Source organism: Phyllobates terribilis, unplaced genomic scaffold (genome assembly GCF_046119375.1).
Source record: "Phyllobates terribilis strain yellow unplaced genomic scaffold, ASM4611937v1 Scaffold_8__6_contigs__length_399053987, whole genome shotgun sequence".
Classification (NCBI taxonomy): Eukaryota; Metazoa; Chordata; class Amphibia; order Anura; family Dendrobatidae; genus Phyllobates; species Phyllobates terribilis.
This window is the reverse complement of record NW_027362768.1, coordinates 57,678,102-57,699,951: the sequence shown is the minus strand read 5'-3', so window position 1 is coordinate 57,699,951 and position 21,850 is coordinate 57,678,102. Positions and strand designations below refer to the sequence as shown.

General features: G+C 45.3%; 1 protein-coding gene across 1 annotated transcript in view; it reads left to right on the top strand.

The window, feature by feature from the left end:
• TPR (translocated promoter region, nuclear basket protein) overlaps window positions 1–21,850 on the top strand; it is a 145,770-nt gene that overhangs the window by 55,366 nt on the left and 68,554 nt on the right. The window contains exons 12-16 of the mRNA XM_073642977.1: window positions 7,973–8,170; window positions 8,256–8,363; window positions 15,345–15,571; window positions 17,454–17,617; window positions 21,172–21,299. Coding sequence (XP_073499078.1) covers window positions 7,973–8,170; window positions 8,256–8,363; window positions 15,345–15,571; window positions 17,454–17,617; window positions 21,172–21,299 — 825 coding nt within the window. The remainder of the gene's footprint in view (window positions 1–7,972; window positions 8,171–8,255; window positions 8,364–15,344; window positions 15,572–17,453; window positions 17,618–21,171; window positions 21,300–21,850) is intronic.

The window sequence follows — 21,850 nt, the reverse complement described above, 5'->3', positions numbered from 1 at the left end:
CTCCTCATCATGACTCACGGACTCCGGAAGACACTCCACCTGTAGGCGGCCGACTTTTGCTCTTTCATCAAGTCTGGCTGCCTATTACAGAAGACAGGTGGGTCGGGGAACTTGTGTCTTCGGGATACAAGATAGAGTTCACTTCCAACCCACCAAACAGACTCTTTCTTTCTGTTCCCCCAAAACCGCCAGCCAAGGCTTGTGCCTTTTGCCAAGCGGTCTTCTCGTTTCTTCAAGCAGGAGTCATAATACCAGTCCCCGCGGCCGAGCGCTTCCAAGGGTTCTACTCCAATTTATTCGTAGTCCCCAAGAAAGGAGGCGGCGTACGGCCCATACTGGACCTAAAACAGCTCAACAAATATGTACGGGTACGTCACTTCCGCATGGAGTCCCTTCGGTCCATCATTGCGTCCATGGAAAAGGGAGAATTTCTTTCCTCCATAGACATACAAGACACATACCTGCATATACCAATTGCATCCGCCCATCATAGATTTCTCAGGTTCGCAATCGACCAGGACCACTACCAGTTCGTGGCTCTCCCGTTCGGACTTGCCACGGCTCCCAGAGTGTTTACCAAAGTCATGGCAGCCACCATGGACGTCCTGCACTCCAGAGGCATAGTAGTCGTTCCATACCTGGACGATCTCCTTATCAAGGCTCCCACCTTCAAGGACTGCGAGCTCAGCGTCTCAATCACAATCGACACTCTGAGTCGCCTGGGCTGGTTAGTCAACCTACAAAAGTCATCACCAACCCCAAGTCAGTCTCTGACCTTCCTGGGAATGCTATTCAACACCTTCAGGGGTCTAGTGCTCCTTCCCAAGGACAAGGCACTGCCTCTCCGTCTAGGAGTTTGCACTCTCCTCAGCAAACTCCCTCGATCTCTCCGGTTTGCCATGAGAATCCTCGGCAGGATGGTGGCGGCAATAGAAGCGGTCCCATTTGCCCAGCTTCACCTCAGGCCTCTCCAACTAGCCATCCTCAAGTCATGGGACAGGAACCCTTTTTCTCACGACAGGGAGTTCCAACTGACGTCGTCAACCAGGAGGTCCCTGCACTGGTGGCTCAAGCCAACCTCACTAACAAAGGGGAAATCCTTTCTCACGGGTCAATGGAAGGTTCTGACCACCGACGCAAGCCTGACAGGTTGGGGTGCGGTACACCTACACCACAGAGCACTGGGCAAGTGGTCCCCAGCGGAAGCAACCATGCCCATCAACATCTTGGAAATTCGCGCCATCCTCCTGGCATTGAGAGCCTTCCATCACTTACTGGCAGCCTCTCACATCAGAGTGCAGTCGGACAATGCCACGGCTGTAGCATATGTGAATCACCAAGGGGGGACCCGCAGTGCCCAGGCGATGCGAGAAGTGACACACATTCTCCACTTGGCGGACGACACAGGTTCAGTTCTCTCTGCGGTGCACATTCCGAGTGTGGACAACTGGGAAGCAGACTTCCTCAGCCGGCAAGGAATGGACTCGGGAGAGTGGTCTCTCCATCCCGAAGTTTTTCGACAGATCTGCCATCGCTGGGGGGACTCCGGACGTGGACCTAATGGCATCCCACTTCAATGCCAAGGTCTCACACTTCATGGCCAGAACTCACGACCCGCGGGCGCTAGGAGTGGACGCCCTGGTTCAGGACTGGACCCAGTACCAGCTCCTGTACATCTTTCCACCTCTCCCCCTGATATCCAGAGTGGTGAGAAAGATCAAGCAAGAGGGAGTTCCAACCATCCTAATCGCACCAGACTGGCCCAGACGTACATGGTACGCCGACATCGTACAGCTCACAGCAGACGTCTCCCCGACCGCCCGGATCTTCTGTCACAAGGCCCGTTCTACCACCAGAACTCTGGGGCCCTCAATTTGACGGCGTGGCCATTGAGACCTGGGTTCTAACCCAGTCAGGGTTTTCGCCGGACGTCATTGGAACCATGATCAGGGCACAGAAGCCAACCTCTGCTAAGATTTATTACCGTACATGGAAAGCCTTCTTTCCCTTGTGCGAATCTCGTGGCCAGACCCCATTCCCTTATTCCCTCCCCAGGGTACTTGGGTTTCTCCAATCGGGTCTGGAGGCCAGGCTGTCCCTGGCCTCCCTTAAGAGCCATGTGTCAGCTCTCTGTGCTTTCAGAGGTGCATTGCTAACAAGCCGCAAGTAAGGACATTTCTTCAGGGGGTTTCCCGATTGGTTCCCCCCTACAGAGACGACCACTAGAAACGTGGGACCTCAACCTGGTGCTGACAGCATTGCAGGAAATACCCTTTGAACCCCTTAGGGAAGTCCCACTCCACGTTCTATCCCAGAAAGTGGTTTTCCTGGTGGCAATCACCTCGCTACGCAGGGTGTCTGAACTGACAGCACTCTCCTACAGACGGCCCTTCCTGGCTTTTTACCAGGACAAGGTAGTTCTCCATACGGTCCCATCCTTCCTTCCAAAGGCTGTGTCCAACTTCCACCTCAATGAGGAAATTTCACTGCCATCCCTCTGTCCGGTCCTGGTTCATAGAGTGGAGAAGGCTCTGCATACGCTTGACCTTGTCAGGGCATTGCGTATCTGTGTCTAGGACTGCACCCTTCTGGAAGTCTGATTCTCTTTTCCTTCTTCTGGAAGGCTGTCGCAATGGTCTGCCAGCTTCCAAAGCTACCCTTGCCAGGTGGATCAAATCCACCATACAAGAGGCCTACCGCCTCAAAAATTCTCCTCTTCCAGCAGGTATTACGGCACTCTACACGTGCGGTAGGGGCCTCCTGGGCGCTTCGGCACAACAAGTGTGTAAGGCAGCCACCTGGACTAGCCTACCACGTTTACCAAACACTACAGGGTTCATACTCGGTCCTCGGCAGACGCGAGCCTGGGTAGATGTGTTCTGCAGGCGTCTGTACCCCAATTGTAGGGGCCCGTCTACACAATATTCGTTCATTGCTTCCTACCCAGGGACTGCTTTGGGACGTCCCATGGTCCTGTGTGCCCCAATGAGGCGACAGAGTAAAGGAGATTTGTGTGTACTCACCTTAAAATCTTTCTCTTAGCCTCTAATTGAGGGACACAGCTCCCACCCTGTCGCCCGTTCCGGGCCGTTATGTTGAGTTCTCATATTGTTTTGAGCTCGTATATAGTTGCCTTCTTATAGGCATGGTTATGTTATCCATGTTACGTTCCTCCTAATGCTTTTGCACAAAACTGGAGAAGGCTGATGCCGTCCAGGGGTGTATACTGCAGAGGAGGAGCCACGGTTAATCTTTTTCAGATTATGCATAGTGTCGCCTCCTAGTGGACAGCAGCATAACACCCATGGTCCTGTGTCTCCCAATTAGAGGCTAAGAGAAAGAGATTTTACGGTGAGTACACAAAAATCTCCTTTTTTTGCATATTTTATGGCAGCGGTAACGGCCATCCTGTGTGCTAGGAGCATCATTGTCATCCTCTATATGGAAGACATCCTTTTCAAGGCCCCCTCTTATTCAACAAGCCTAAAGAGTGTACAGATCACCATGGACACTCTCTCTTGTCTTGGATGGATTGTCAATGAATCTTAAGTGTTCACTGATCCTGCTCAGCATGACAGCATCTAGTTTTTTTGGGGGGGAGAATGCTGTTTGACATGGTCCGAGCAAGAGTCTTCCCTTCCGAGGACAAGATGTTTGCCCTTCAGTACAGTATCTTTTCTCTGAGGCGTCCCTCTCCATCCACCGACTGTTTCTGCATGAGCATTTTGAGCAAGATGGCCATCATATCAATTCCTCCCTTTGCACAGTTCCATAACAGACCTCTGCAGCTTGCCTTTCTTTGTCTATGGGAGAAGACTATCTTCTCCCTGGATTACCCAATCTTTCTTCATCCCATGATTCAAGCAGTCTCTCTAGTCTGCTGGCAATACTCTCCTCTCATTCACCACGGACTATCCTTTCTCCCAGTCCGTTTGCAGTTCATGATGTGAAACACAAGCTTCATCTGTTGGGGGGGTGCAGTCTTCCGGATTCTCACAGTCCAGGGACACTGAAAGAATCAGGAAACCTTACTTCCCATTAACATTCTGGAGCTCAGAGCTATTTGTCTGTGCCTCCATTGGCGGGACCATTTGTCTGTCGGGTCTTCCTATTTGGATCCACTCCAACAGTGCCTGATCCTTGCATGGGTGGAACAAAAAGACTCGGCAATATTGGCAGTCCACGTACCTGGAATGGACAACTGGGCTGTGGATTTCCTAAGCCCGTAAGGGCTTACCACATGAGACTGGTCCGTGCACCTGACTATCCTTGACCAAATCGGTCTACGGTGGGGCACTACAGATATTGATCTGATGGCATCCAGACTGAACAACATATTTTCTGTTTGTGTCCAGGTCTTGCAATTCGGTAGCGATAAATTCTGATACTCGAACATCCTCATGATTCCAATTCTCTCCTTTTTTTTTCCCTATCTGCCTTTATTACCCAGGTTGATCAAAGCCCTGGGGACTTGGAAATGGTCAACCTTCTCGCAGGCTCCCTAGGAAAACTCCCAAATCGTCCAGACCTGCTTTCCCAGGGTCCCCTCTTCCACCCGAATACACAATTAGTCAAATTCTCAACTTTGCTGATGAATTTGCAGTTTTAAAAGCCTCAGGCTTTTCCGATCAAGTCATCTACACTATGATTAAAGCATGGAAGCCCTCCTCTTCTCATAACTATCATCGTACTTGGAAGGCCTTTTTTCGCTTGTGTGAATCCAACCTTGTTTCAATTTACCTTTCTCTCCTTGCCTTCTTGCAGTCGAGTCTTGAGTCTGGTCTGGCCCTCAGTTCCGTCAAAGGACAAGTTTCTGCCCTGTCTATCCTTTTGTCAAAACAATCTGGCCTCTGAAGCACAAATCAGAATTTTTCTTCAGGTCATGGCCCACTCAGTAAATCCCTTTCGCCCCCCATAGGATGCTTGGGACCTGAAACTAATGCTAGATGCCTTACAATGCCTTCTCTGCTTCTGCTCCATTGGAAGGTTGCTTTTCTGGTGGCGATAACTTCCATTAGGCGATTATCAGAATTGGCAGTTTTCTTGTCGTTCTCCCTTTCTTGTCGTTCACATGTGTCTGGGTCTGCCTCCACCGAACCGTGGCGTAATGGCGGCCCACTATCTTGGAGGTCTCGCTGTCCGGCAGGCCTTCCTCAGCAGAATAAAAGGGGTAAGTTGTGGAAGGGTTGCACGATCAGACCGTCTCAATTAGTAATGTCCAGACATCAGGTGCAACAGGAAGAAAAACTCTCTTTTACTGGAGATGATTGAGGATTACAGCTCTCCACAGCCCCTCATGGTGTGATGAATCCAGCTCTTTTCCAGTAACGTGTAGCAGCTCTCCTCACTCCCGCTGCATATAGCTCTATACGTGCACTAAAACATCTCTTCTCAGCTGGGACCTTGGCATCCACAGCACTTCAGGCTAAGGGGAAAATACCCTGGCAACTAAGGATCGTTCCTAGACCTCTCTCCTCTGATCCCTAACTGACGTCTGGCAGTTGGGATCTTGTTGAACCACGCAGAAAAATATGTCCCATTCGGCTGCACAGATTTCGCTGAAGTCCTGACAACAACCACAGCAAAGACACTGGCTGGATCTTCAGCACCCCTCAATCCCAGGGGCACAGGGTTGCTTCTCCGGGGCTTAGTAGTTCTCCTGCAGGGACTGCTACCCACCAGACTTCACAATAGTCCTTACATTTATTACTTGTGTGTTTAAAGATGGCTGAAGAGCTGGCTTCTCGCACCATCAGAGTTCACAGATATTTATGACACCTGTCTTTGCAGGGCACCACACATGGACAAGGTGTTATTGCATCGAGCTCATACTTGTACGTCAAAGGTAGAGTCCCACATCTTTCCCTGCACTTGATGGCTGATTTAATGAGCCGTCAAGTGCCTCTTAACAGTTGCCGTGGAGCTGTGCTCAGCCCACAGCTGTTAACTAGTTAAATTCTTCTGTCAATGAATGACAGCGGGATTTAGCACTGTCCTGCCACAAGCTCCTCATTCATTGTGCCCATCGGCGCCCCTGTCACGTGATTGGGGGGTGCCAATGGCCTGTCATTACGATCCTCCTTCGAACGCCGCCCGTGGCTGGCGTCCATAGGGGACCGTGATTTCTCCTATATGTAGGGGGAGTGCAGCACTGCTATGTACAGCAGAGGCAATCGGTCGATTGTAGCTTCAAGTCTCATAGGGGACTATTGAAGACAATAAAGAGTAAAAAAAACGTTTTAATCTTAATTTTTTTTCAAACACATTTTCAAATCACCCTCCTTTTGTCCCATTAAAAAATAAATATACATATTTGGTATCTCTGCATTCAGAAATGTCCAATCGATAAACTGCATAACGATAAAAAAATCAAAATACCTGAATTATTAGTTTTTTTTGGCCACCGCAACATTAAACTAAAATGAAATATGGGATCAAAATGGTGTCAATAAAAACTCAGAGCGCAAAAAATAAGTCCTCACAGCCTCATGTCCCCCCCAAACAATGAGACCGTTATGGGTTTTAAAAAAGGACGACAAACTATAATATAATATTATATTTTTTACCACCTAAATAAAAAAAACTATACATGTTTGGTTTCTACTTACTCGTACTGACCTGGGGAATCATGTTGCCATGTCAGTTTTACTATATAGTGAATATGGGAAATAAAAAATTGTGGAATTGCACTTTTCTTTGCAATTTCAACACTCTTGAAATTTTTCCCTTTTTCCAGTACACTATATGGCAAAATGAATGGTGTTGTTCAAAAGTACAACTTGTGCTGCAAAAAAACAAGCTATATAGCCCGAAAAATAAATTTATGGCTTTCTGAAGGAGAGGAAAAGGCGAAAATGGAAAATCGCCTGGTAGTGAAGGGGTCAATGAGGAAACTGTTCTTCTCTCTTTCTGTCCTTCTCCCTCTCACCCCCTGAGTGGTCCTTAGACAGGTGGGAGAGCTGTGCGTCACTACCTGTCAATGATGGCCTTTATCAGATGTTCAGGTTCTTTAATATCCTGGAAGGTCCTCATAGAGGTCTCCCTGTCGCTAAGGCTAATATTGCGCGCTAGATTCGCTCTGCCATTCTGGAAGTGTCAGGAAAAGGACAGCGCACTTCCACTTGGCCCTGGGGGCTTCCTGGGCAGTTTGTCATCAAGCCTCTCTTGCAGCTCTGCAACGCTGCTACCTAGTCCTCCGTACATGCTTTCTCTTAGTTTTACCGAGTTCACACCTTCGTCTCAGCAGATGCAAGAGTGGGTAGAAAGATGCTACAAGCAGCAGTCGATCGGGTCTTGACCTTAGGGAATTACCTCTGTACTCTGCATCTTCCTATTTTTTTTTTTTTTGTTATCCCACCCTGTGGGACTTTTGTCTACTGGTTTTCCTGTGTCCACCAATGAAGCCACAGAAAAGATTTTGGTTAGTCACTGTAAAATCTCTCATAGCCTTCATCCCTTCTTTTCTGCCTGTCGGGCCAGTGTTGTGTAATGGCTTTAGTTGTGACTTCCTTCTATATGTTGCTTTTCCTACTGCTTTCTCACGGAGTAGCTTGGGACAAGTAGACGGATGTAACTGGCTGAGGAGCAGGTAACTTTTTTCTAAGTGGCAGCAGCATACACCATTGGTTTCTTGTGTTCCCTCAGTGAAGGCTACGAGAGAAATTTTTGCCAAGTACTCCTGTAAATCCTGTTTTTACGAACACCGCCCAACAACACCAATATATGAATCTGGGGATAAAGCTTAGAGAATTTCTGGAACCCTTCATAGGTTTCTGTAAGCCCCAGAACCACTCTTACTAGTCGCACCTAGGAAGTATAGGCTTCATTTTCCCATAATATGAACTTTCACATCCAGTCAGACCTGTTGCTGTATAATCTTACAGTATTTCTGTTTCTGAATATTATTGCTGTTTCTGCATACTATTTACTTTAGATTATGGTAGATTTGGTGTATTTTTTCCCCTCCTTTTAGCTGTATAATGCATACATGGAAACACAAGACCAATTACTAATAGAAAAGCTGGAAAATAAAAGAATTACCCAGTACTTGGATGACATAGTAAGAGAAGTTGAGGCTAAAGCACCCATCCTGAAACGTCAGCGAGAAGAGTATGAGCGTATGCAAAAAACTGTGGCAAGTCTGTCTGCTAAGCTTGAATTGGCTATGAAGGTATTCTTTTTATTTTTATTTTCTTTCTATCATAATTATTTTTTTCCCCTAATTAGCATTTTTCTCATTTCCCTTTTTGATTTAGGAGATTCAGTGTTTGCAGAGCAAAACTGATAAGGCAAACAAACTTTCCTCAGTTCTTGAAAAAGAAAATCAGAGGCTGGAGTTACAAGTGAAAGATCTTTCCCAACAGGTACTGTTGTTTATATAGTTGGTGAAAAGTCTAAGGTCTGTAAATTAAACTTTTTCAGGCTTGTTTTTTAGGAAGACTAAACAAAGTCCCTGTATGCCATTGTGGCTAAATTTCCATATACCGTATGTTAAAGGAATCTTCTGAGACTTTGTTGTAAAGGAGATTGTCCACTACTTTTTCATTGATGACCTATCCTTAGGAAAGGTCATCAATGTCTGATAGGCTGGGGTCCAACACCTGGAACCTATGCCAATCATCTGCCATCTGTGCCAGCGGCCGCCGGCCAGATATGCCCACTTGCGGAGCTGGCCATCTTCTGATATAGGCCACCGCAGGGTACTACACATTTGTCTATTTATTTGAATAGGAGACAGATATGTAGTACCAAGCCTTGGCCTCTATCAGAAGATGGCCAACTCCGCAATTGAGCATATCTGACTGCCGACAACGATATATTTTTTTTTGCTCCAACAAAATGGCCGCCTCACGTGCACAGAAGCATGTATTGGTAGGCAATCTATGCTATAGCGCATGCGTGGGCGCCACGGCCATTTTTGCTTGATTTAAACTTTCTTTTACCTAATCCCACACTACTAGATGCATTATGTAAAATAGGAGGCAGGTCAGTGAAGGCACGGTGAGCTCTCATAAGAGCATGCAGATGAATATATAAGCAGAGAACCAGATAAAGCGCCCCCACAGGCCGCCCTGAATCACGAGAATATCATCTCCAAACTGAAAGTAAAGCTTACACAAGAACCACAGGACGGATTTCATCAACCAAGGTATCATATTAATCAGTGTAATAGCGCCCACCTGACAGTGTATGTAGTTTACTGAGCACAATCTTGCTGGCAGGTGCGCTTTAACTGTTTACATCGGTTGGAGCTGAATACAGCTGCTTGGTGGTGGTGCCTAGTGTTGGACCCCCTCCCCACCATTCAAATGAGGATTAACCATCAATATCAACATTTTTGACAACCCCTCAAGTATTGCTGTTTGCCGGGAGTATGGTGATATAATGTACCTTATTTTTTTTCACTAGAAGACACACCTAGGTTTTAGAGGAGGAAAATAGAAAAAAAAATGTAAGCAAAAAATGTGGTCATGATCCCATCCCCCCCCGTCCTGGTATGCATGGCACCCCTTACACCACGCGTGTGAACTGCGCATGATGTCACTGCCATGCGCCCTCACACAGTGAGATGATCTGCTGGACTAGTCACTGCTCCCCACACCGCGACTATGGGCGTGGAGAGTAGTGACTATTTACTCTCTTTAATAGAGTGCACAGTGTAGCTGTAGCGCGGCTCCTGTGGTGGTCATGTGTGCCCACTATTAAAGAGCAGGAATATTCACTACTCCCCACGTCCATATATATATACACATTCGGACTATAAGACGCAACCCCCACTTTCCTCCAAAATTTTGGAGGAAAAAACTGCGTCTTATAGTCCGGTACGGTATTTCTTGCGGTCATTGAAGAGAAAATATGTTGCTGTCTGCATCTTCCTATCGTAATATTAGTTTGATGAAAGATTACAGTGAGTACTAAAAATCCTTTTTATTTTATCGGGGCCAAGTATGGGGTATGAAAAGGGGTGAAGGGGTTGTCTTGGTAGTGGACAACCCTTTTAAACTAATACTTAGTTGATGTACCCTTTGAATTTGACAGTATTCAGTCTTTTTGGGTATGAGTCTTATCAGCACGGCACATCTAGTATTGGCAATATTTGCTCATTCTTCCTTGCAGTAGCGCTCCAATCTTTACTCCCCGAGTTTCCTTGTGATTACTCGCTAGGAGTAACGAGTACAATGTAAGTCAATGGAAAATGCGAGTAAGCTGAGTAATTGTCTGCTGGAGCCTGTAAAGTGGTCTGGGGGCTGAGGAAAAGGCTGAAATGGGTGCATTATTGTTTAAAAGCCAACGGTAAAAAGCCGCTGGCTTTTAAACAATCACTCAGCCCCATACTTCCCCACCGCCTCCCATCCTGATCCTAAGTTAGGACCGGGCGGGGAGCGAAGCAGCAGGGAGCGTACATTAGGGAGCGGGGAGCACAGCACCGAACAGGAAAGCCGGCGGTGAAGTCTTTTCACTGCCGGGTCCTTTGCTCCCCGCTCCCTGGTGCTGCGCTCCCCGCCCAGTCCTAACTTAGGATCGGGATGGGAGGCGGTGGAGGATCTGGATGGGAGGCTGCGGGGAAGCAAGTATGGGGCTGAGTGATTGTTTAAAAGCCGGCGGCTTTTTACCGCTGGCTTTTAAACAATCATGCACCCATTTCAGCCTTCTCCTCAGCCCCAGACCGCTTTATAGGCTCCAGCAGACAATTACTCGGCTTACTCGCTTTTCCCATTGACTTACATTGGACTCGCTACTCGTAACAAGTACCCGAGTATTGGGACCTACTTGTTATGAGTAATAGCGAGTCCGATTATTTCACTACTCGCTCATCCCTAATCACTACATCTGTAGATGAATTCCCAGAGGGGTATAATTTCCAAAATGGGTCACTTGTGATGGTAGTTTCTTCCGTTCTGGCACATAAAGGGCTTTGCCAGTGAAGTTTGCAAAATATTCTACTAAAATCACCTTCCCCTCCCTCCAAATGTTGTTACTGTAAGCCATATATGAGGTACTTCTACCTTCGGGAGAAATTGTGTAACAACTTATGGGGCCATTTTCACACATTTTCCTTTATGTGGAGAAAAAAATGAATTTATTTTTTCTCTAATGCCCAATAGGATACAATTCTGTTAAACACTTGTGGTGTCATTTGCAAACTTTACCCATAGAGGAATTCATTGAGTGTAATGTAAAACCGGGTCATTTATGGACAGGGGGTCTGCTGTTTTGATGCCTCGGGTGCACTGCCAATATGACCTGGCACACGCAAATCATTCCAGCAAAATCTGCACTCAAATAGTACTTCTTAGTACTTTGCACTGACTGAAAAGTAGTTTCTGATCACATATGGGTTATTGGCGTGTGTGAAGATGTGCGGTTGTGGATTTAAATAATCACCTAGGCAGGTTAACGATGCAATTAGTTTTATTCCTTCCATCCATTGTAATACAGCAATTCCAGGTAAATGGCAAAAATGCAATTCTCTCAGTCCTCAAGTTTCCCACCCGATATCCGTAGTTCCACTGTCCCCCAACTTTAGGTTGGTCCACAGCTTTCTGTATCTCCTGCCGGTATATTGGCAGCCACAGCATATGCTTCTCCAGATGACTGCAGAACATGAATACCACCCAGCTCTCCCTCAGACTAGAAATGTGTCTTCTTTCTCCTACACTGGGATCAGCCCCCTGAATGGGCAGAATAGCTTGGGAAACGCTTGGTAAACCTTCCCCCATGGTCTCCAATGCAATTCCGCACTTTCAATGCACATGCTGCGTATTTTTCCGCAGCGTTTATGCTGCGCTCAAAAATCCGCAGCATGTCCATTAATTTTGCGGAAGCGCTGCTTTTTTGCCGCCATTGACTTGCATTAGAACGCGCCAATTCCACAAGACTGCATCTGTACTTGCGTAATTGGCACGTTCTAATGTGCGGATGCTACCCGGGTGTGGAGGAGAGGAGAGTCTCATCCACACCCAGGTACCATTAAAAGCTGTAAAAAAAAAAATAAATAAAAAGAATAAAATAAAAAATAAAGATTATATTCCCCTTCCGACGGCCCCCGGACTCCTTCCCTGTGCTGGCTGCCGACATATCGCGCAGGACTGAAGGACCTGCGCTGACGTCAGTCATGTGACGGCAGGTCTTTCAGTACAGCGTACCGCGATCTTTTGGCAGCCAGGAACGAGCGCAGCAAGACGGCGCTGGTCATCGGAGGGTAAGTATAGGTTTATTTTTTTATTTTTAAACATTCTCTCGGGTCACACTATATAAATCCACGCCGTTTGCATGGATTTATATAGTGTGACCAAGTTGTCAAGCACTTTCCAAGTGATGCTAAAATCGCTTGGAAAGCGCTTGTCAACCCGCATGCGGAAATGCAAGTGAAGAACGCTTCACATCCGTGTGTCCCTGGCAGGAAAACGCATGTACAATCCGCATACGTTTTTTTTCTGCCAGGGAGATGCAGAAACGCTCAGGAAAAAATCCTGAGCATTTCTGCATCGTGGGCACATAGCCTTAGTGGAGATATTTTCTGAGGTCGACGCAATCGCCTGGTTCTGCATGTGAGACTCCCTGTGGTGACTGCTCCTCTGCTTCTACTCTTCCCATCTACACAAGGGGTCTATTAGCTGAGAGAACAATGACCCAAGGCCCCTGAGATAAGGTCTCTGAATGGAAGCATTGATACCTGAGGCTGAACTGATGAGCAAACAAATCACTAATAAAACGCCGCAAGCAAATTTCTAACAAAACACAACAAGAAGATCTACGAAAATGGTGCTTGAACTGGAAAAGTCTTCAGTAAGTGGCCAGTTCCTCACAGCATGCTTAGGAAAAATGACTTAACAAATTGATTGGTCCATTTTCTCCTATTAGCCCTTTTGAAAATTAAAAACTTGGATTAAAACGTTTTGGGAGAAAAAAAAAGGATACATTTTCAATGTGTGTACTTTTCAATATTAGGTCCCAGTGCTGATCGCTTCCCATAGAGAAGGGATATACTTCATGCCTGCAATAGGACTAGAACAGAGACAGCAAGGTTGCAGAGCTGTCCTTATACAGTGCCTACAAGTAGTATTCAACCCCCTGCAGATTTAGCTGGTTGACACATGCGGAATTAACTTGGCATTGTGACATTTGTACTGTAGATCAGCCTGGAAGTGGGAAATGCACTGCAGCAAATTTTTTTTTTTTTTTTTTAAAAACGTTAAAAGTTAATTCAGAGTGTCATTTATTATTCAACCCCTCAAACCACAAGAATTCTGTTTGGTCCCCCTAAAGTATTAAGAAGTAGTTCAGGCACCAAGAATAATGAGCTTCACATGTGTGGATTAAAGATCTCTTTTGCCTGCCTTTTCTGACTATTTAAGACCCTCCCCAAACTTGTGAACAGCACTCAGACATGGTCAACATGGGAAAGACAAAGGAGCATTCCAAGGCCATCAGAGACAAGATCGTGGAGGGTCACAAGGCTGGCAAGGGGTACAAAACCCTTTCCAAGGAGTTGGGCCTACCTGTCTCCACTGTTGGGAGCATCATCCGTAAGTGGAAGGCTTGTGGAACTACTGTTAGCCTTCCACGGCCTGGACAGCCTTTGAAAGTGTCCTCCCGTGCCGAGGCCAGGCTTGTCCGAAGAGTCAAGGCTAACCCAAGGACAACAAGGAAGGAGCTCCGGGAAGATCTCATGGCAGTGGGGACATTGGTTTCAGTCAATACCATAAGTAACGTACTCCACCGCAATGGTCTCCGTTCCAGACGAGCCTGTATGGTACCTTTACTTTCAAAGCGTCATGTCAAGGCTCATCTACAGTTTGCTCATGATCACTTGGAGGACTCTGAGACAGACTGGTTCAAGGTTCTATGGTCTGATGAGACCAAGATCGAGATCTTTGGTGCCAACCACACACGTGACGTTTGGAGACTGGATGGCACTGCATACGACCCCAAGAATACCATCCCTACAGTCAAGCATGGTGGTGGCAGCATCATGCTGTGGGGCTGCTTCTCAGCCAAGGGGCCTGGCCATCTGGTCCGCATCCATGGGAAGATGGATAGCACGGCCTACCTGGAGATTTTGGCCAAGAACCTCCGCTCCTCCATCAAGGATCTTAAGATGGGTCGTAATTTCATCTTCCAACAAGACAACGACCCAAAGCACACAGCCAAGAAAACCAAGGCCTGGTTCAAGAGGGAAAAAGTCAAGGTGTTGGAGTGGCCTAGTCAGTCTCCTGACCTTAACCCAATTGAAAACTTGTGGAAGGAGCTCAAGAATAAAGTCCACATGAGACACCCAAAGAACCTAGATAACTTGGAAAAGATCTGCATGGAGGAGTGGGCCAAGATGACTCCACAGACCTGTGCCGGCCTGATCAGGTCTTATAAAAGACGATTATTAGCTGTAATTGCAAACAAGGGTTATTCCACAAAATATTAAACATAGGGGTTGTATAATAATTGACCCACACTTTTATGTTTAAAATTTAATAAAATTCAACTGAGCAACATAACTTTTTGGTTTGTAAGATTTATGCTTCTGTTCATAAAACCTACTCTCGTTTGCAGTTTGAAGGCTCTAACTTATTTGCATCTTATCAAACCAGCTAAATCTGCAGGGGGTTGAATACTACTTGTAGGCACTGTACATCCCAGCAAGCCTGCATGGTGTATAATGCATTTTCCTAGAATTTTCTAGATGCCCTATAGATGGTTTTGATACTGAACAAAAGCTCTGGCCTCTCCAGCTCTGGCCTCTCCAGCTCTGGCCTCTCCAGCTCTGGCCTCTCCAGCTCTGGCCTCTCCAGCTCTGGCCTCTCCAGCTCTGGCCTCTCCAGCTCTGGCCTCTCCAGCTCTGGCCTCTCCAGCTCTGGCCTCGCCAGCTCTGGCCTCGCCAGCTCTGGCCTCGCCAGCTCTGGCCTCGCCAGCTCTGGCCTCGCCAGCTGTCTTCTTTCAGGAAATGTATTACTATTGGGGGTTTAGTATCTTTTTTTTTTTTTTTTGGAATTTAGATTTTTTACTGCACTTGTCCAAAATATGAAAATTGTCTTTGCTACCAGAGATGCAGAATGTTGAAAGAAACACTGGCGGTGAAAGGGTTAATAGACTCTGAAATTGTGTTGTTTTTTTTTTCTTTGGTCATTATAATCTTGATCAGCAATTTCCAAGGTTTTAGCAACTATTGTAAATGATAGTTTTATTTTGTGTGTACATGCTAAAGTGAATGTAACCCGAATACAGAACCTTGTGTACTAGATTTGTGTTGATGACTTGGGACTTTACTATCTGAGCACCTTGTGGTCTGGCCTTTTTGAATGTCCTTTGAGTGTTGCAATAAGATTTTTTCCCCCCTCTTTCTATAGATTAGAGTTCTGTTAATAGAACTGGAAGAAGCAAGAGGAAACCATGTTCAAAGAGATGACGAAGTCAGCTCCTCTAATAGCAGCAGCTCATCTGAAGTCATAACGCAGCACTTAGTCACTTTCAGAAACATTGATGAACTTCAGGAGCAGAACCAGAAATTACTAGTCGCATTGAGAGAGCTTGGTGAAGCCAAGGAAAAAGAGGAGCAAGAAGCTGCTGCCGCACAGTAAGCCACTGACATTTTACCTATGAGTGTTACTGTGATTTTGGGTAAAACTGCATATTTATAGTCAATTTATTTTTTGGAATGCATAGTTTCAGGTAACGTGTTACCAGGATGCACCAAAGTTGTTTTTTTATATACAAAGTTATTCATACAAGGCCAAATTTGGTTGATATTGTGGTGTGCTTTTGTTTCCTATGGGAAATATTGACAGGTATAACTAAATAAGAACTGCTGTCTGAATCTCAGCAATATGGCAGTGAGCTGAACCTCGGGATAAAGACTTTTTTTTTTTTTTTTTTTTTTTTTTTTTAATAACTTTTATTGAAAAATTCCTCAGGATAAGTGTTACAAACAGATACTGTCATAACATAAGGTCAGGGTAATCTAAACATCTACCATTCTCAGTTTAATACAATTTACATCACATTCTCAATAATCAGAGTAAACGGTTAGAAGAAAGAGAGAGGAAAACAAATAGTTTATAACATAAGCTTCATTGTGGAGCACTGCACTCTTTACTAAACCGGCCCATTCCTTATAAGAATTCAGTATATATCTCAATTACAGTTGCAATAGAGGTACACTCATACAGCCCATATATATAATTTCCCATGCACTCAACAGGGCATATATCAGGACTCATAACGTGAGATTAGCGAAGTCATGGCACCAGGGGACAAGTGTGTTAAGGGCGAGTTACACCATCTTTCCCACATCCTTTAGAATTTCTGGGGACATCACCTATTTCTATACACTATATTTTCATACGGTATTGTATCATTCACTAGTTTTTTCCATTGGTTGATAGTAGGAGACTTTCCTCCCATCCATCTTGGTGCTATCGCTTTCCTGGCCATAAATATAGCATCCCGAAGGAATATCCGATCATAGTGTGTCCACATTTTCTCATCCGCAACACCTAAGACACATAACTCTGGACTACATTCAATTGGTATCCCAATTATCTGTTCCAGTGTAGTTATCACTTCACCCCAATATATGCGTATTATCCCACAATTCCAAATAAGATGCCAGAAATCCGCTCCTGACTCCCCACATCTGTGGCATTCATCAGATGCCATTCTACCAAATCTCTACATTCTCACTGGGGTCAGGTAAGATTGATGTAGTATATATAATTGAATTAATTTATTATTGGCGGCTGGTGACACCACCATATGCGCCTCCAGCGTATCATTTCACTGATCATCAGCTATAGAAGGGATTCATTGCCGCCATTTACTCTCAACAGCAAGTTGGGTAGAAGTGATGTTAGAATTCGATAGAAAAGTATATAGAGAAGATACCACGCCTGTAGGTCCTTGAGTTTTAAGAACGCCTATCAATGGGTGTTTAGATATTCACCTTCTAGGATATGGGAATTGATGTGTTATGGCATGCCTCATTTGTAGATATCTGTAGAAATCCCTATGAGGGATTCCAAACTTTATACGAATTTGTTCAAATGACTGGGATAAAGACTTTAGTCATGTCTTTAATATAGATAAGTAGATGTGAAATCCTCACATGTGGCAGTGTAGTAATTAGCCAGAACTTAGCCGCAGATTTCTTCTTGTAATTGGGTGGTTCGGAGCTCACGGACTAGTTGTAAATGTCACCTAAAGGTGTAGTATTTTGGTGATCTAATTTACTCTGCTGCCATGTATAAATAACTGGTGCAAAGAGGCATAGATCTGTCCCAGCAGCCGAGGACTAGAGAAGCCATGTGCTGTAAAATACATATCAAGTAGCGACTACTACAGTAAATTTGATTGATATGGGCTTCTACTAATCTATTTTTTTTTTTTTTTAAAGTTTTTGCTGCGATGTTTGAATGCTTGGTGTATAGAGTCGCTGGTTAATGCAGTAATTCTGTTTCTAGGCTTTCTGATTTGAGGCGGGAGCTGGACATGGCTCTTTCTGAATTAGAGCAGCTTCGCGAAAACCGTCAACATCAGATGCACATGGTCGAGTCTATTGTACGTCAGCGAGACATGTATCGTATTCTGTTGGCTCAGACGACTGGAGTCACGCTGCCTGCTGCAGGTAAGGCATTTCTGTAGGGGACAATGTATAAGTACATCAGTTTATATGTGCATTTCCTTGCAGGACCTTAGGTATCCATGGCTAGTTGCTAGTGGCCATAACCATGGATACCTAAGGTCCTGCATGCCTGCACATGGGGAAAGACTTGACGAATCAGAAAAACTACACTACATTTTTAATTGGAGGCATTTACTAATATTATTCTGCCTGAAGAACAAATAACATTTCTAAATATGAAGAAAAAAAACAAAAGTACTACTAACCCCTCCTTTTTCACCATTAAAAATAAAGATAAAATAAATACACATATGCGTTATCACAGCTCTCAGAATAGTCTGATCTATTAAAATATAAGACTAATTTAACCTGATGGGTAAACCCTGTAAAAATTAAAAAAAAATAACGAACACCAAACATGTGTAACAAGCGTATAAAATGTGATATATACCGTATATACTCGAGCATAAGCTGACTTTCAGCCCATCTTTTAGGCTGAAAAAGCCCCCCTTGGCTTATACTCGGGTATATACTTTATTGTATATACATTCTGGTGGTGGGTGGGGGGGGGGTTGCGGCGATGTAGGAGCGGGGCACACGTAGTAGCCACTGCTGCAGCTACCACGTGTGCCCGCTGCTAAAGGAAAATGAATATTCACCTTTCTCCACGCCCATGGGAGTGGAGAGGAGTGAATATTCATTTCTTTAATAGCACGCACAGTGTCAGCAGTGCCGCAGCTACAGCTGTGGCTCAGTGATCCTCTGTGCCCGCTACTAAAGAGCATGCATATTCACTCTTCTCCACGCTCATGGGTGTGGAGAAGGGTGAATATTCATTCTCAAGTAGCGGGCACAGAGGATCACTGAGCCACAGTGGGAGCTGCGGCACTGCTGACACAGTGCGCACGCTATTAAACAACAGGGATATTCAATCCTCTACACTACCATAGTCCCGGCGTGGAGAGGAATGAATATCCTCGCAGCTCGCTTTGGCGTCTGAGGGCACATGGCAGTTATGTCATACGCTGCTCAGATGCTGAGATCAGCTACTGACAGACAGGACACAGCGCTGGAGTAGAGGGAAGGAAGGGAGGTAGAAGTGTTGTTTTTTTTTTTTTTTTGTGTGTGTGTGCAGTGATAGGGAGCCATGCATGCCAGGATTGGGGACGAGGGGGGCCCTGGGTGAAAGAGTCTCAGTGGGCCCCTTTAACACATACCACAATTCATGATGTACAGATACCACAGAGAAATATGTAGTACAATGCCAAAGATTTCACTTCTTACATTACATGAGCGATATCATAAATTCTACAAAAGCTCAGAAACCGGCGAATCCTCGCAGTGCGTGCACAGTGCAGACCGGACAATATAGTCCTCCATACAGTATTATGGGCACCACATAGTCCTCCATACAGAGTAATGGACCCCATATAACACTCCATACAGAATAAAGGACCCCATATAACACTCCATACAGGATACTGGCCCCCATATTGCTTTTCCTTTGGTAGTGCATTGAGCTGTAGGGTGGATTGCTGCTAAAAGGGGAAAGAAAAAATCTTCTTCCTTAGCGAGTGTGACCGGAGTGTAAGTGCAAACGGAAGTAAGTGTGTGACTTGTTTTTCAGTGAAGAGGTATTTGGGAATCCTGCAGAAAATACCTGTGTGAATTGCTGTGAGTTGCTGAATTGTGAAATGCTGAGTGCTTTTCTACCTGTTTAGTTTTACTGTGCTTTTAAGCATTGAGCTGTAGGTTGGATTGCTGCTAAAAGGGGAAAAAAACCTCTTTAAATCTTCTTCCTTAGCAAGTGTGAACGAGCTGAGTGTGACTGGAGTGTAAGTGCAAACAGAAGTAAGTGTGTGACTTGTTTTTCAGTGACTTCGATTCAGGGAGTTTGGAAGGGAGGAATTTGGACTGAATTGCTGTCTGTATTTTATTAATTCTTTACATTTCTTTTTACTTAACATTTCTGTCTAGTGCAATCTCAATTAGAAAATGAGCTCCAACACTGAGATCCATTGACAATATGGAAAGGAGTCTGCTGCTCACTGAGCAGCTGCTCACTGGGGTAGATGTGGTGGAGGGTGGTAGTATTGAGCTGCAGGACAGTGTGGCAGCTAGCTGGGTGACAGGTAGAGGGAAGAGTGCCAGAGAGGCTAGTCCTGATCTGGCGCACCCCAATAAGTTTGCAAAGTTGGCAGATGAGGGGGGTGTTGGTACAGGGGTAGCACTGCTGCAGCAAGAAATGTCCTCTGAAAACCAGAGGAGTGTCAGCTCCAGTAAGGGGGGAAATAGGAGAGCAGGGCAGGGCAAGCAGGTGCTGGTAGTGGGGGACTCAATTATTTATAAAAAAAATAAATAATCAAATGCTCACCTGCTGCCGCATCTCCGGACCCCTTAGCGTTGTCGGTGTCTTCCCACTCCGCTGTGACGGCTCGGGAGAGAGCTCGGTGTAAAGACGCCAGCTAACCCTCTGACCTGAGACGTCACAGTGCAGCTGCCGCGGAAGAGACTGGAGCTGCTGCGGAGGCACGGGAAGAGGTAAGTATTGTGGTGCCGGGGCCCTGAGCAAGCGGCGGGTCACATAGCATGCCGGGGCGCCCGACGGTGAGTGGGCCCCCATCCTGCTTAAAGGCCCGGCACTTGCCCGGGGGCTGACGCCGGCCCTAGTGCGATGCATACCAGGATTGAGATGAGGTGGCCATGCATACCAGGACGGGGAAATTTACCAGTAGCTGCTGCATTTTCCACCCTAGGCTTATACTCGAGTCAATAAGTTTTCACAGTTTTTTTGTGGTAAAATTAGGTGCCTCAGCTTATATTTGGGTTGGCTTATACTCGAGTATATACGGTATTCCAAAATTTCGTCTCGCCGCTCAAAACATAAGCCCTCACATGGCTTCATCGACCAAAAAAAAAAAAGAGCGAGAGATAGAGATTTAAAAAAAACTAGACATGTTTGGTGTTGCTGCAATCGTACTGATGAGCTGAATCATGTTGTTTTTTACCACACAATGTACGCCGTAAAAAATGATTCCTAAAAACCTGCGTCAGAATTTATTGTTTTGTTTTTTTTTCACAATTTTTGACCTCAGTTGTAATTCTTTTCCCATTTACCAGTACACTGTGATCTAATGAATTGTCATTAAAAACTACAACTTGTCCTGCAAAAAAGAAAGCCCTCATATGGCTGTGTGGACAGAAAAATAAAAAAGTAGTTGCAATTGCTCTTGGAAGAAGGGGAGGAAAATGCAAAAACTGAAATTGGCCGCATTGTGAAGGGATTAAGCCCTGAAAGTCTGTACTAAATAACTAGTAGAAGTAGAGTGTGAGCTTCTGACGAGCGCCGGGGCGGTGACCCCTCTGCTTCTCATATCCAATCTACTAGGTGATCTACTGAATCCTCTGGAGAGTAAACTGAGAGGTGCTGTTTCAGCGTGGCCTGACATGCATGACTTCAACATATGAGTTGCAGCCCTAAATAAGTCATTTTCGTGAGGACGTGGCACTCGAATTAAAAAATAAAGTACATGAGGGTTTTTTTTATATAATTTTAGATGAAGCCTCAATGACATCTACCCCAAGAAAATCCCCTAGAGCTTCTCAGCTTCCTTCCACTCCAGCTCCCACAGTTTTGGTTTCTGAATCTTCCGAGGCGACTGAAGCAAAAGCTGCACTGAAACAGGTGAGGGAAACGGTTGTGTATTGGTTGTGGGGTGCGACTTGGTGTTAAAAAAGAGTTTAGCCCTGAAATTGATTAAAAGAAAAGTTGTCCAAGAGCAGGAATTGATATAAACCCCCCCCCCCCCTAAAATTGTACAGTGCTGCGGAATATGTTGGTGCTTTAACCCCTTAAGCCCCGAGGGTGGTTTGCACGTTAATGACCAGGCCAATTTTTACAATTCTGACCACTGTCACTTTATGAGGTAATTACTCTGGAACGCTTCAACGGATCCCCCTGATTCTGAGATTGTTTTTTCGTGACATATTGTACTTCATGATTGTGGAAAAATTTCTTCGATATCACTTGTGTTTTTGTGAAAAAAACGGAAATTTGGCGAAAATTTTTAAAATTTTGCAATTTTCAAAATTTGAATTTTTAAGCCCTGAAATCAGAGAGATATGTCACACAAAAGAGTTAATAAATAACATTTCCCACATGTCTACTTTACATCAGCACAATTTTGGAACCAAAATTTTTTTTTGTTAGGGAGCTATAAGGGTTAAAAGTTGACC